Below are 15,160 nucleotides of genomic sequence, written 5' to 3' on the forward strand. Positions count from 1 at the left end.
CTGTGTTAAACCAAGGTTTAGAAGGTTTAGGACGAGAAAAAGAGTGAGGAATGTATGCCTCCATGCCAGACACTATCACCTCTGTTATGTGCTCAGCACACAAAGACGGGTCTCTGACACGGAAGCAGTAGTCATTCCAAGGAAAATCAGCAAAATACCTCCTCAGGTCCCTCCAACTAACAGAGGCAAAACGCCAGAGGCACCTTCGCTTAGGGGGATCCTGAGGAGGGATTGGAGTGATAGGACAAGATAAAGATATGAGATTGTGATCGGAGGAGCCCAACGGAGAAGAAAGGGTGACAGCATAAGCAGAAGGATTAGAGGTCAGGAAAAGGTCAAGAATGTTGGGCGTATCTCCAAGACGGTCAGAAATACGAGTAGGGTGTTGCACCAACTGCTCTAGGTCATGGAGGATACCAAAGTTGTAGGCTAGTTCACCAGGATGGTCAGTGAAGGGAGAGGAAAGCCAAAGCTGGTGGTGAACATTGAAGTCTCCAAGAATGGAGATCTCTGCAAAAGGGAAGAGGGTCAGAATGTGCTCCACTTTGGAAGTTAAGTAGTCAAAGAATTTCTTATAGCCAGAGGAGTTAGGTGAGAGGTATACAGCACAGATAAATTTAGTATGAGAGTGACTCTGTAGTCGTAGCCAGATGGTGGAAAACTCGGAAGATTCAAGAGTGTGGGCACGAGAGCAGGTTAAGTCATTGCGCACATAAACGCAGCATCCAGCTTTGGATCGAAAATGAGGATAGAGAAAGTAGGAGGGAACAGAAAAGGAGCTACTGTCAGTTGCCTCAGACACCTGAGTTTCAGTGAGGAAAAGAAGATGAGGTTTAGAAGAGGAGAGGTGGTGTTCTACAGATTGAAAATTAGATCTTAGACCGCGAATGTTGCAGAAGTTAATGAAGAAAAAGTTGAGGGGGGTGTCAAGACACTTAGGGTCGTCGACAGAAAGGCAGTCCGACCTGGGGACATTTATGGTCCCATCCCCAGATGGGGACTCCGAGGCTGGTGTAAGAGTCGCCATGATGATTTTAAATTTTTTGAGTGAAGGGTGTGTGTGTTATTAGGTGCTTGTAGTTTTGTGTGGAGGAAGAGAGTTGTCTTTAGAGGGCAGGCTGTGACTGCCCCCTTGTGTTGTGAGACACAAAGGGAAACGTTCAGTGAGGTCATAGCTGGGTTTAGTGATAAGTTCACAGCACCCCCTGAACAGTGCTTTAGACCTCACTGGGAGTAATTATCATTTCGGCAGGTGTCTACTGCCTCCTCCTGTGTATATATATATATATATATATATATATATATATATATATATATATATATATATATATATATATATATATATATATATATATATATTAGTTTAGTTTTTCTTTCTTTTTCTTTTTTATGTGTGTAACAAGGGCTCTGGCCATGGGCAATGGAAAAAGAAATATCAGAGCCTACTGAAATTGTCTGTTCCCATCTTCATATTCTACATCTTTTTTATTTTTACTTGCATTAAATATCTATTTCCTCCTTTCACATATCCTTCTAAACATGTCTCAATTTCTCCTCTAAATTAACTACCTTTACAGCAGCATCTGCATTCAGTAGCTGATTCAGATTCCACTGTATTATAAATATGCACTTGATTCAAACCACAATCTAACTTTCACACACACATGTCGTTGTGGAGTAAACAAGCAGCGATCCATGCTCCAGCAGAGAAAGATTTTGTTTCACCACACCCACCACTAGGAGCCTAGAATGTGTTCCCAGGTAGGAGCTGTGCTCAAGTAGAGTTGTCCTGTCTACAGAAATTTAAAAAATAAGGGAAAATTTAAGTAATAACAAATGTAATAGAATGAGTAAAAGTTCCAGCAAGGCGGACGCCATAGATGGAAGCAGAATGTTGCCAATGGGGTCACCATTCCCAGGATTTGAGGAAGATAATGAACATGATAAAATGCAAGGAAGGAAAGTGGTTTTGATGGAAGGGATGATCAGTGACGTCATTGAAAGAGTGAAAAAATTAGAAAAAAAAAACGACCTGGAAGAGGAAAACAAAGAATTGAAAACACTGTGCGCTGATCTAAAAACAAAATTGAAGGAAAACAATGATATTGATAAAAAACAGGAAAATGAAGTGATAGGGATGAAAAGTGAACATCAAATCTGAAGGAAGGAAAAAGAGGAAGAAAAAGTTAACTTTACAGAAATCATAGAAGCTCAAAAGAAGGAAAAGACAGATTTAAGTAAGGAAATTGTGAGAGTGATCAAACAGAAGGAATTGATGGTAAGGGACACAGTGGACAAAAAGAAATGTATTGTTGTATATGGATTAAAAGAGGAAACAGAGCCAGTAAGATACAAGAGGGAAAGAGAACAAAAAAAGGTAGCAGAGGACGTTGTAAGAAATATACAGAGAGAAGGGGAGGACTGGATAAGTGAAATTGAGGAAATACATAAAAGGAAAAGAGTGACCACTGAAAAAATTTAGGGCATAAACAACATCCATGGAAGTGATATCGAATGCATGGAAACTGGACAAGACAGAGCAATACATGAAAGTTTGAATAAAGAGGGACATGAATGAGGAGGAGAGACTCAAGGTAAGCGATCTAATAAAAGAAGCAAAGGCAAAACATGAGAACAGAACAGAGGAAAAGAAAAAAAGTTCTGTTGGAAGGTAAAAGATGAGAGGCTCAGGAAGTGGTATCTGACAAAAAAGAATAGAAAATATAAATATGTAATGTATGCAAAAAATATAAAGTGCCCGTAATGTTTCTGGTGTATGTCAATGATGTGGTGGATGAGGTTGACAGTTACGTAAGTCTGTTTGTAGAATATGCAAAATTATTGAAAAGAGTGGAAAACAATATGGATTGTGAAGTATTACAGAAAGATCTAAATAAGATATATAAATGGAGTAAGAGATGGGAAATGGAATTCAATGTAAAGAAATGCAAGGTGATGGAATTAGGAAAAAAGCAAAAGAAGACAAGTTCTTACACCATGGGAGAAGTGGAAATTACGAAAACCAAAGAAGAAAAAGACTTGGGAATTACAATCAGTGATAATTTATCACCAGTAAAACATGTAAACAAAATAGTTGGGGAAACCTATGAGTTACTAAGAAAGATGAAAGGGGCATTTGCTTACATGGATGAAGAGATGATGAAAAAGTTGATGGAATATGTGATTCGACCAAAACTGGAATATGCCACAATTGTTTGGTCACCCCATAATAAAAAGGAAATAAGGAAAATAGAAAGGATCAAAGAGCTGCAACCAAATTGGTACCAAGTTTAAGAGATTTAACCTATGAAGAAAGATTAAGGAGATTGAAGCTTCCATCATTACAAGAGAGAAGAGAAAGAGGAGACCTGATTGCTATATACAGAGCTTTAAAGGATAAGGATCAAGTTAACAAAGAAGACTTATTTGTGTGGGACTCAAGAGATACAAGAGGACATGGTGTGAAATTGAAGAAAACAGCAAGTAGAAGAGATGTCAAGAAATATGGTTTCCTAAATAGAAGCATAGAAATATGAAAAAACTTAGATGAAACAGTGGTACAAGCAAAAAATATTCATGAATTTAAAATTAAGCTGGAGACAAGACAGCACTAGCATAGCTCTTTTCCTGTAAAACGTAACTAGGTAAATACAACTAGGTAAATACATAACCTTCACTAACCACATTCACCTCCCTCATACCTCAATAAATATAAACATTAAACATCCCTAAGGCAGCTCTCCTAGAAAAGGAAACCAGTCATTTATGCTTCTTCCAGTCAGAAAATATACAATTCAGTTCCCATAAAATAACTTTCAACTCCCTTCTTTTATTTTGTCATATGTTTTCTTCAAGTCCATGAATACCCAAACACAACCTAACATTTTCCAAATACTTTTCACACTTTTCTTATGTCAAGCACCTAGTTTATACAACCCATTGCTCTTCTAATGTTACACTGTTCACCATAAAGTACATCCACTGTTCCATCACTAACCTTGATTAACATATCTTATTTGCATATACACTGGTATACTTAGCTTATGACCATAATCCATTCCAAAATCACCATTGGAAGCAAAAAAATGGTCAGATGGTAAGATTCTATTCACAAAAAACCCAAAGGATTATATTTTTTTTTATCACTTAAAAAGCAGTAAACAAGTTTGAAAACAATGCCTTTTACTATAATATATAGCATGTCATTTTTCTTTAATTTTTAAGTAGGAAGGACACTGGCCAAGGGCAACAAAAATCCAATAAAAAAAAAATGCCCACTGAAATGCCAGTCTTATAAAAGGGTCGAAGCAGTAGTTAAAAATTGATGAATAAGTGTCTTGAAACCTCCTTCTTGAAGGAATTCAAGTCATAGGAAGCTGGAAATACAGAAGCAGGCAGGGAGTTCCAGAGTTTACCAAAGAAAGGGATGAATGATTGATAATACTGGTTAACTCTCGCATTAGAGAGGTGGACAAAATAGGGGTGAGAGAAAGAAGAAAGTCTTGTGCAGCGAGGCCGTGGGAAGAGGGGAGGCATGCAGTTAGCAAGATCAGAAGCAGTTAGCATGAAAATAGTGGTGGAAGACAGCTAGAGATGCAACATTGCAGTAGTGAGAGAGAGGCTGAAGACAATCAGTTAGAGGAGAGGAGTTGATGAGACGAAAAGCTTCTGATTCCACCTTGTCTAGAAGAGCAGTGTGAGTGGAACCCCCCCAGACATGTGAAGCATACTCCATACATGGATGGATAAGGCCCTTGTACAGAGTTAGCAGCTGGGTGGGGGTGAGAAAAACTGGTGGAGACGTCTCAGAATGCCTAACTTCATATAAGCTGTTTTAGCTAGAGATGTGAAGTTTCCAGTTCAGATTATAAGTAAAGGACAGACCAAGGATGTTCAGTGTAGAAGAGGGGGACAATTGAGTGTTATTGAAGAAGAGGGGATAGTTGTCTGGAAGGTTGTGTTGAGTTGATAGATGGAGGAATTGAGTTTTTGAGGCATTGAACAATACCAAGTTTGCTCTGCCCCAATCAGAGATTTTTGAAAGATCAGAAATCAAGCATTCTGTGACTTCCCTGTGTGAAATGTTTACCTCCTGAAGGGTTGGATGTCCATGAAAAGATGTGGAAAAGTGCAGGGTGGTATCATCAGCGTAGGAGTGGATAAGACAAGAACTTTGGTTTAGAAGATCATTAATGAATAATAAGAGAGTGAGTGGCAGGACAGAACCCTGAGGAACACCACTGTTAATAGATTTAGGAGAAGAACAGTGACCGTCTACCACAGCAGCAATAGAATGGTCAGAAAGGAAACTTGAGATGAAGTTACACAGAGAAGGAAAGAAGCCGTAGGAAGCAGTTTAGAAATCAAAGCTATGTGTCAGACTCTATCAAAAGCTTTTGATATGTCTAAGACAACAGCAAAAGTTTCACCAAAATCTCTAAAAGAGGATGACCAAGACTCAGTATGGGAAGCCAGAAGATCACCAGTAGAGCGGCCTTGACGGAACCCATACTAGCGATCAGATAGAAGGTTGTGAAGTGGTAGATGTTTAAGAATCTTCCTGTTGAGGATAGATTCAAAAACTTTAGATAGGCAGGAAATTAAAGCAATAGGATGGTAGTTTGAGGTATTAGAATGGTCACCCTTTTTAGGAACAGGCTGAATGTAAGCAAACTTCCAGCAAGAAGGAAAAGTAGATATTGACAGACAGAGCTGAAAGAGTTTCACTAGGCAAGGTACAAGCACGGAGGCACAGTTTCGGAGAACAACAGGAGGGACCCCATCAGGTCCATAAGCCTTCCGAGGATTTAGGCCAGTGAGGGCAGGGAAAAATATCATTGCGAAGAATTTTAACAGATAGCATAAAGTAGTCAGAGAGTGGAGGAGAGGGAGGAACAAGCCCAGAATCATCCAAGGTAGAGTTTTTAGCAAAGATCTGAGTGAAGAGTTCAGCTTTAGAAATAGATGTGATAGCAGTGGTGCCATCTGGTTGAAATAAAGGAGGGAAAGAAGAAGAAGCAAAGTTATTGTAGATATTTTTGGATAGATGCCAGAAGTCACGAGGGGAGTTAGATCTTGAAGGGTTTTGACACTTTCTATTAATGAAGGAGTTTTTGGCTAGTTGGAGAATAGACTTGGCATGGTTCTGGGCAGAAATATAAAGTGCATGAGATTCTGGTGATGGAAGGCTTAAGTACCTTTTGTGGGCCACCTCTCTATCATGTATAGCATGAGAACAAGCTGTGTTAAACCAAGGTTTAGAAGGTTTAAGTCAAGAAAAAGAGTGAGGAATGTACACCTCCATGCCAGACACTATCACCTCTGTTATGCGCTCAGCACACAAAGACGGGTCTCTGACACGAAAGCAGTAGTCATTCCAAGGAAAATCAGCAAAATACCTCCTTAGGTTCTCCCATCTAGCAGAGGCAAAACGCCAGAGGCACCTTCGCTTAGGGGGATCCTGAGGAGGGATTGGAGCGATAGGACAAGATACAGATATGAGATTGTGATCGGAGGAGCCCAACGGAGAAGAAAGGGTGACATCATAAGCAGAAAGATTAGAGGTCAGGAAAAGGTCAAGAATGTTGGGCGTATCTCCAAGACGATCAGGAATACGAGTAGGGTGTTGCACCAATTGCTCTAGGTTGTGGAGGATAGCCAAGTTGAAGGCTAGTTCACCAGGATGGTCAGTGAAGGAAGAGGAAAGCCAAAGCTGGTGGTGAACATTGAAGTCTCCAAGAATGGAGATCTCTGCAAAAGGGAAGAGGATCAGAATGTGCTCCACTTTGGAAGTTAAGTAGTCAAAGAATTTCTTATAGTCAGAGGAGTTAGGTGAAAGGTATACAGCACAGAGGATAGCATAGCAACTATACCAGTAAAGTCACAAAAATATCACAAATTTTGTACCCACTTAGTAATGATTTGTTCATATACTAAGTTATCTGTCGTAAAAAAAAAAGATTTTTTTGGTTGGATACTACATTGGTGGTAAGTCGAATATGTTGTGTACCAAGTACCCCATTGTATGTACGACAATTGTTGCTACTTTCCCAGTACTTACAGTTCTTTTTCATCATATGCCTTCAAGACCCAACCACCATACATAACACAGTTCTTTCTCTTTTTCCTCTTCCTTATGTGTGCAGGGTTAAGCCATCAGTTATGTCCACTTTTTTTCTGCTTTTGGCAACATTTCACATTCTTTAGGCCATTAAATTTTTCAGGGGCAATAAAAAATAACCACTTAATCTTTACGTTCAAACATCATTACCTTACTCTTGTTTATGTAAGATGAGAAACGGGGATTATATTCACAGATGACAAAGCACACAATTGCATTATGACTGCACTCTTTTTTTTTAGGTGATAATAACTAAAGAATAAGATGCAAAGAGATTAATATTTTCTCCATCCTCTATTCTCTATTGAAAAAGTCTAGGTAAGGTTACCTTTAGGAAGTGCTGTTGATGGCATGCAATCACTTATTATATCATGAATCACAGGAAAACAGACTGATACATTATTTGTGATTTCTCCTGTCTTGCTACAACATATACAACATATACATAAATGAATAAGAAATAAAAATCAGAAATGAAAGTAAGAAGGAATATTATAAATAATGAGAAAGAATAAAAAGGAAAGTAATACAATAAAATCCCTCCTATCTGGCATCAACGGGACCGCCGACATGCCGGATACTTGAATATTGCCAGATACTTGAATAGAAGTGAAATTATGTCCACAATCACCACCCTACACTCACGCATCTTACCATAACAAAGATCAGCTGATCTTAATCAGCAGCTGATCTGATCAGCTGCTTAAGCTAAAAGTATAGAATATTTAGAATTTAGAGTTTAGAATTTTCAATCTTGCCTTAGTGTGTGTTGTATATATAATAATGAATCTTTAAATATGCTTTTAATTTTTTTTTGTGCAAACAAACTAATTAAATGAAAAGAATTAACTAATTGAATTAAATTTTACACTTTAAAGCTAGTCTTCTTGGAATATTCAAATTCATTTATCATAGACTGTTCAGACTATTTACTCCATACTTGGCAGAATAAAAGATGAGGTATTATGCAAAGGTATATAATATATAATGTTGAAAGTAATGAAACCATATTTTTAAGCAAAAGTTGTTGTTTTTTATTCTTTGATTTTTTTTTTTGTTTATATGAAAATATAAGGTCATTCTTTCATAACTTCAATAAACTTAAATTTATTTCATTCAAAGATACAGTTGAAACCTATATACACATGATATGTATTGTATGTATGGATGTGTTTGTATGTGTACATGTGTGCATGTGTGATTATATATATATATATATATATATATATATATATATATATATATATATATATATATATATATATATATATATATATATATATATACATACATACATACATACATACACACACACACACACACACACACACACACACACACACACACACACACACACACACACACACATACATGTATACACATACATGTAAATGTGCATATACATATATACATAGCAGTATAAGCCCACTGCAGAAAATACTGAGTTTTTCAAGCAGAAAGCCAAGCTTGCTTAAGAAATTAGTAAAAAGTCAACATTAAAAAGAGGTAAATTTAATGTTTATTTTTCAGTACTGATTTGTATTGTCATTTTGCCTTTGTGACTTACAGGTGTCATGATATGATGACAGCAACATTTTTTCATGCTACACATGCTTTTAAGTATTTTTATTTGAGTTTCTAAATTAATGCAATACAGACATTTGCTTTTTAGTTTCATTGTTATTCAGTAGTTTTTAATGAAAATTTATGAAAATTAGAGCCATTGCCAACCTTTATCAGGATATCAATACCATTTTAGATAAGAAATTGGGTGCATACACATTCATAAACATCATATACCTACGTGAGTAGAGATAACACTAATTGCACTTAAGAAATTTCTTTCATTAGGTAGAATATACACAAGTGCTAAAAATAAGATGAATGAATTGCCTTCCTCAGCTTTGACTGAAGGATGGACAATTTTAAGTATGTTTTCCATCATCTTGCAGTGGAAAGGGCTCAGTATTTTTTGCAGGGCTCTATTTATAGTGTATTTGTGTGTATGCATGTGCTAGATGAAGCATATTGCTCAATATATCTTTATACCAGAATGGCAAAGGAATTGTGAAATAAATCTAAGTTCTGTTTGCAGAAGCAGATTTGAGTGCAGTACTGAAGTTGTACTGGTAATGGGTAATGAAAGCTTACATGCTTAGTGATACCATCTTTCATTGTCTTCTTTTACATATTTTTTAAATGTAAGATGATGCAATTTTATTTTTTTTCAAATGGGATTTTCTTGATTTTGTTCTTTGCTTGCAGTGCTCATTCCTATTCTATCAAATACTTTACAGTTTATACATATAAAATTGAGAATTCTATATAAAAAAATTAAAATCCAGTGAACTCCAGTTTCAGCCTTTGAATGAGAGTTAATACATATGAAATTGAGAATTCTATACAAATAATTCTAGAATCCAGTGAACTCTATTCCAGCCTTTGAATGCTGCCATCATCTATAATTTATTCAGATTTCATTTCAGTGCAACATAAAAGCAGTACAATATCATGAATACATATGTGTACATTTTATCCGAATTATATATTATACTATATTAAACTAATATATAAAGTCACAGACATTTGGATCTGAAAGTGGCCATTATATCTCCCAGTCCACATGGTAGTAACACTCCAGATGCATTTCTTTTGTCTTATTCTCTCTCACAAAACATTTATGCTGAACATACTTCATGCAGTACAGTGAGATCCTAGTTTGCACATGACCCATGGAACCAAGGTATTGTTTAGCCCACTTCCAAGGAATTGCTCTGAGAGTGCTTGAAACAGAGAATCACTAGATGGTATTACACTATGTGCAAGTTAAGTTTGGTTTCCCATTATACTATGAAGGTGTGGCATTATATTTTACAACTACATAGATCTTACCAAATTTTAGAATTTTCTATTGGAAATTTAGAAATTAAGGCGGGAAAAGTCTGAACTCTCTGTGGTGACCATGAATGAGTAATTTTACTGAGCAATTGAAATATGTATTGTCTGGCAGGAATGGGTGTGCAACCTCCGAGGATCTATTCTGGAAGTTAGATGCCTTACAGTCTTTCATTCGAGACCTTCATTGGCCAGATCATGATTTTGCCAAACACCTTGAACAAAGGTTAAAGGTATGAGATGCTCTTAGTGTTATTATCTCTATATTGTAATGTGATTTTTTTTTACCAAGATATGTTGTTTTGTTCATCTTTGAACTCTCAGCTTTAGTCTGATATGATGAAAGATCCATGCATTCTAGCTGGTAACTTTCCCATTCTTTCCACAGTTGATGGCATGTGATATGATTGAGTCCTGTATCACAAGGACAGATCAAGCCTTCCAACAGTGGTTGAAAAAGGGTACCGGCTTTGTCTCCACAGACTATGTGCTCCCATCTGAAATGTGTGCCATGGTCAATGTTATTCTTGATGCCAAAAATCAGTCTTTCAAACTGTGTGCAGTGGATGGGGTAGATGTGGTAAGGAATTTTTTTATATGTTTCCTTGCTTTTGTCTGTAATGAGTATTGATTTTTTTTTACTTGTTTGTTGCAAACACAAAGCACTTATTTTTCATTGTAGTTATCATCCTGCATAATACACTTCTCAAGATGATGTTTCCACTCATTTAAGCCTTCTCTGAATAACTCAGTAGTTCTCTTTCGAAACCACATGTTTATAGCATTTTTTTAGCTTTATGTATGTTTTCAAAGTGGGCTCCTTTTAGTGACTCTGAGCTTTGTAAAAAAAGGAAGAAGTCTGATGGCATGAGATCTAGGCTATAAAGCAAGTGAGGTTGCACTTCCCATCAGAACTCTCGAATCACATCCTTTGCAACTCTTACAGAATGTGGTAGTGCACTGTCATGCTGAAACAAAATTTGACTATGCAGCTTTCCTCATCATTTTTTTTACCTCATTTTTCTTTAAAACTCATGGATGGTAAGGTCCACTAACAATTCTTTTTCCTTCAAGAAAGTCTACAATTATCACTTCTGAATTGCAGAACATGGTGGCCAACTCTGTTTGAACTGACTTTTCAGATTTGAACTTGATTGGTCCAGGTGATCTGCATGGAAGCCATTGTTTGGACTGCAGTTTTGTTTCAGTATCATATTGGTAGATCCAAGTCCATAATAATTCACCTCATAAACAACTCTTCATCAACCTCAGTTTTGCTTAGAATTATCAATGAAAGATCATTTCAAAGAATCAGCTGGTTTGAATGCAGCACTTTTAGGATCCATTGCTCAGAAAGTTTGCCGAGTCCCAGATCTTCATGCAAAATTGAATTTATTGAGCCATATGAAATTTCCAGGGTCAGACCTATCTGGTTAACTGTTATTCTTCTATCTTCTTCAATAAGAGTTTAACAGCATCAATCATTTTATAATTTTCAATGTTTTTGGTCCTCCAGTCCAAGGATCATCCAGATATTCCCTGCCTCCAGGGAATTATTGAATCCACTTGTAGACAGCTATTTTCTTTGGAACATCATTGTCATAAACACTCTGCAAAGCCTCAATAATCTGCATCCCCTTCTATTTGAGTTTCTTCAAGAATTAAATGTTAGCCCTTATCTAAAAACTGCTAATTTTCATGGTTCACAAAAGCAAGTTTGTTCTTTAAGAGAATCCTCACTCTGAAAGTCACTGCATAAATGATTGCAAGTAACTGACAGTGACCTAAGCTATGTATAGCATAGACATTTTGTCAGCTAATTGAGAGGACCTGAGGATTATTATTGTGACTTTTTAATGGTATGACTACTGCACTGCTTCCTCGTCTGTGTACCAAGCATAGAACAGAGGTGGTTGTGTCTGGCATGGAGACATATATTCCACAAGTCTTCTCTTGTCCTGAACCTTTATTTACCTCAGTCTGATGATAAAGATGACAGAGAGATGGCTCACAAACACAATCTGAGCCTTCCATCTTCTGAGACTCATGTACTTTGTTTCTACCTGGAATCATGCCAAAACCTTTTTTGAACAACCCAAAAAACTCTTTTTTCAATAGAAAATGTAAAAATTTTTCCAGATGCAATTTCTCTCTGACTTCAGGCACTTAACAAAAATATCTCCATTTTCCCTTCTCTATTTCAACCTGATGATGCCACTGTCAACTACTCTGTTTCTAAAGCAGAACTCTACTGAAGTTTTTGCTGAAAATGCAATGCTATATTATTCAGGGCTTGTTCTTTCCTTTCCTCCATCCTCTGACTATTTCATACCTTCTATTAGGATTCTTCCTTAATGGTGTTTTCCATGTCCTTGCTAGACTTGATCTTCAGAAGAATTGTGGACCTAATGGAGTCCCTCCTATTGTTTTTGATTTCCTGTTCTTCAAATAAAAAAAAAAAAAAAAAATAATAATAATAATAATAATCTATCTTTAACTGAGTTTCTTACCATCTATCACTCCACAACCTTATCTGATTATCAATATGGATTTTCATTGTGGCCATTCTTCTGTTGATCTGGTCTTCTCCCTGAATTTGGTCATTCTCTTTTAAGAAATTTTGGTAAATTTCTAGTTTAGCAACAAACTCCATATGGCAGATGAATCTACTTTATTTTAATATTTTTTTTATGCATTTTTAGTTCTTCAGCTCATTCTTACTCTTAAATCCCTCCTTATGCAACAGACACACTCGGCTCTTATTCCACTTTCTTGGCACTCTCTCTTCATCCCACACTCGGTTGAATAACTCAGTCATTCTGTCTATCACTACCTCCCCACCATTCTTGTAGAACTCATAGGGTATATCATCTGGACCTGCTGCCTTGCCATTCTTCTGCCTTCTCACACACCTCTCCACTTCATCCCTACTGATTCTTTCATCCAGTTCATCTGCATTCTTTCTTTCCAGTGTTACACATTCTTCTCTCACACTAAACATCTCACCTACCCCACCTACTTCTTCCCAGAACCCTTTGATTGCCTCCCTGATTCTGTCCTTCTCTGTTATAACTACACCCTCCACTTTTAGACTCTCCACAACAACACTGCCTGACATATTCTCACCTCTCATGAACTTGTACCATTCACGGCCACCTTCCATACCTTTCTCCCTTAAAGATTGAATCACGCTCCTTTCACTCTTCACTTTAGCATTCATTATCATTCGTCTTGTCAACCGCTGCTGCTTCACATACGCTGCCCATGCATTCTAATACTCATTCTCTGCCTCATCGCTTTCATGCCTCTTTTTCCTCAGCCATCTACACTGTCTACTCATTCTCTTTCGCTCCTTCCTAGCTGCTCTGATTTCATCATTCCACCATGGTTTACATACATTCTTTCTTCTATCTACTCTCACAAACCCTATCTGGTTCTCAGCAGCACCCCTCACGTCCTCAACCAGTTTCTCATTCAGATGCTCCACGTCATGCACACTTTCGTCATCCCAGCTTCTCTCACTCAGATCAACCTGAAAGTTCTCCCACCCTACATCTCTCAGTCTCCACTTCTTTTTCTTACTTGCCACTTTCACTTCATTCCCACCCTGCATCAAGCACTCCACAACTAGCATGTTGTGATCGGACACAATATCAACCAAACCATCCTCATCTATCCACATGTGCGACACAATTTCACACATTCTTCCATTCACCAACATGTAGTCAATTGCCGATTCCTGTTCTCTTGCACTCCAAGTCACACGCCCCTCAGCCAAAGTAACATTCAGATTTTCCAGCTCCAGTTCATCAAGGAACTCTCCAAGCATTTCACCATTCCTGTTCACCTGTTCCCCCAGTATTCCCACATGTGCATTCATGTCACCCATAACTAGCACTCTCTCCTCTCCATGCTCTCTCACAACTTTCTTAAGTATGTCATACTTCCTCCTATTTTCCCTCTCTGCTCTTTCACCCATGACAGTCATGTACGCTACCACCAGTACCACTTTCTCTGGTCTGCCATGACCATCCATGCATTCCACTCTGACTGCAAGCACATCCTCACTACTTGTACACTCCCCCACATCAATCTCCTCTACTTTCAGTCCTCTTTCTTTCTTGTAGAGTAGGGCTACGCCTCCTCCCAGTGTTTCCTGTGCCTTACGCCCCTTTCCAATCATAACGTACTCGCATCCCTCCATTCGTACATCATCTCTCAGGTGAGTCTCAGTGAGCCCGACTGAGTCAAACCTCCACTCCCTGAGCTCCTTGCATACATCCTCAAACTTGCCCACACCCCATCCTCTCACATTCATACAGCCAATCTTCACACATTTACTTGCCTGGTTAGTCTCTTTTTCTTCCATGTTTGCTGACATCAGTGGGTCCTCCTCATCATGCGTCGTCCACACAACACACCTGCCTCGCCCTCATCCACTCGGCCAGTCGACGTCCTAGCCTCTCATTCACGTTGTGGTTGAGGTGGACCCCGTCTCTCCCGAAGAATTTGTCCTGGTCGAGGATCCCATCCATGTCCAGGAAGCTCACGTTGCCCTTCTTCTCTGTCATCCATTCCATCTTGACCTTCATGAGTTCCATGCATATCTTGCGGTTCGTTTCTCTTCTGACCCTCTCATGCTGCACTCCTTCCCGTGGGCGCTGCAGGACCCCCACCACAGCCACACACATCTTCTCTTCTGCTGCCCTCACTGCTTCTATCACTTCCTTTACTGTGTCTTCAGCACTTGCCTCTACTAAGTTGTTGCCTCCTCCTTGGACAACTAGCAGGCTTCTCTCTTCCATTTCTTGCACTTCTTCCTTGACTTTCCTCTTGACGTCTTGGATCTTAGCACCTCCCATGCTGGTGCACTCAATTTCCCTTCTCACAAAGTCGGGAGTCTTCCTTACCATGCTGTCTCCAATGACACGTAGTGGGGCTTTCTTGATTACCATTCTCTTCTTCCTTGGGCGTCTGTCTGTTCTGGCCACTTCCACCACTTCTTGCCGGTCTTTTCTCTCTTCAGTCTTTGTCGTCTGTGCTTCTGCCTCTTTCATCAGGTTTTCTGTCTGGGTGCTCTGCTCCACTCTCTCTTCTTTTTCCTCATCCTGGTTCCTCCATTCATTGAGGCAACCTCCATTCATT

General features: G+C 38.4%; 1 protein-coding gene across 1 annotated transcript in view; it reads left to right on the forward strand.

Annotated features, from left to right (window-relative positions):
- Positions 1–15,160, forward strand: part of LOC135097197 (calcium-dependent secretion activator-like) — a 39,386-nt gene that overhangs the window by 17,303 nt on the left and 6,923 nt on the right. The window contains exons 2-3 of the mRNA XM_063998971.1: positions 10,131–10,248; positions 10,404–10,595. Of these exons, the coding sequence (XP_063855041.1) occupies positions 10,131–10,248; positions 10,404–10,595 (310 nt within the window). The remainder of the gene's footprint in view (positions 1–10,130; positions 10,249–10,403; positions 10,596–15,160) is intronic.

This window comes from Scylla paramamosain, unplaced genomic scaffold (assembly GCF_035594125.1).
Source record: "Scylla paramamosain isolate STU-SP2022 unplaced genomic scaffold, ASM3559412v1 Contig14, whole genome shotgun sequence".
NCBI lineage: Eukaryota > Metazoa > Arthropoda > Malacostraca > Decapoda > Portunidae > Scylla > Scylla paramamosain.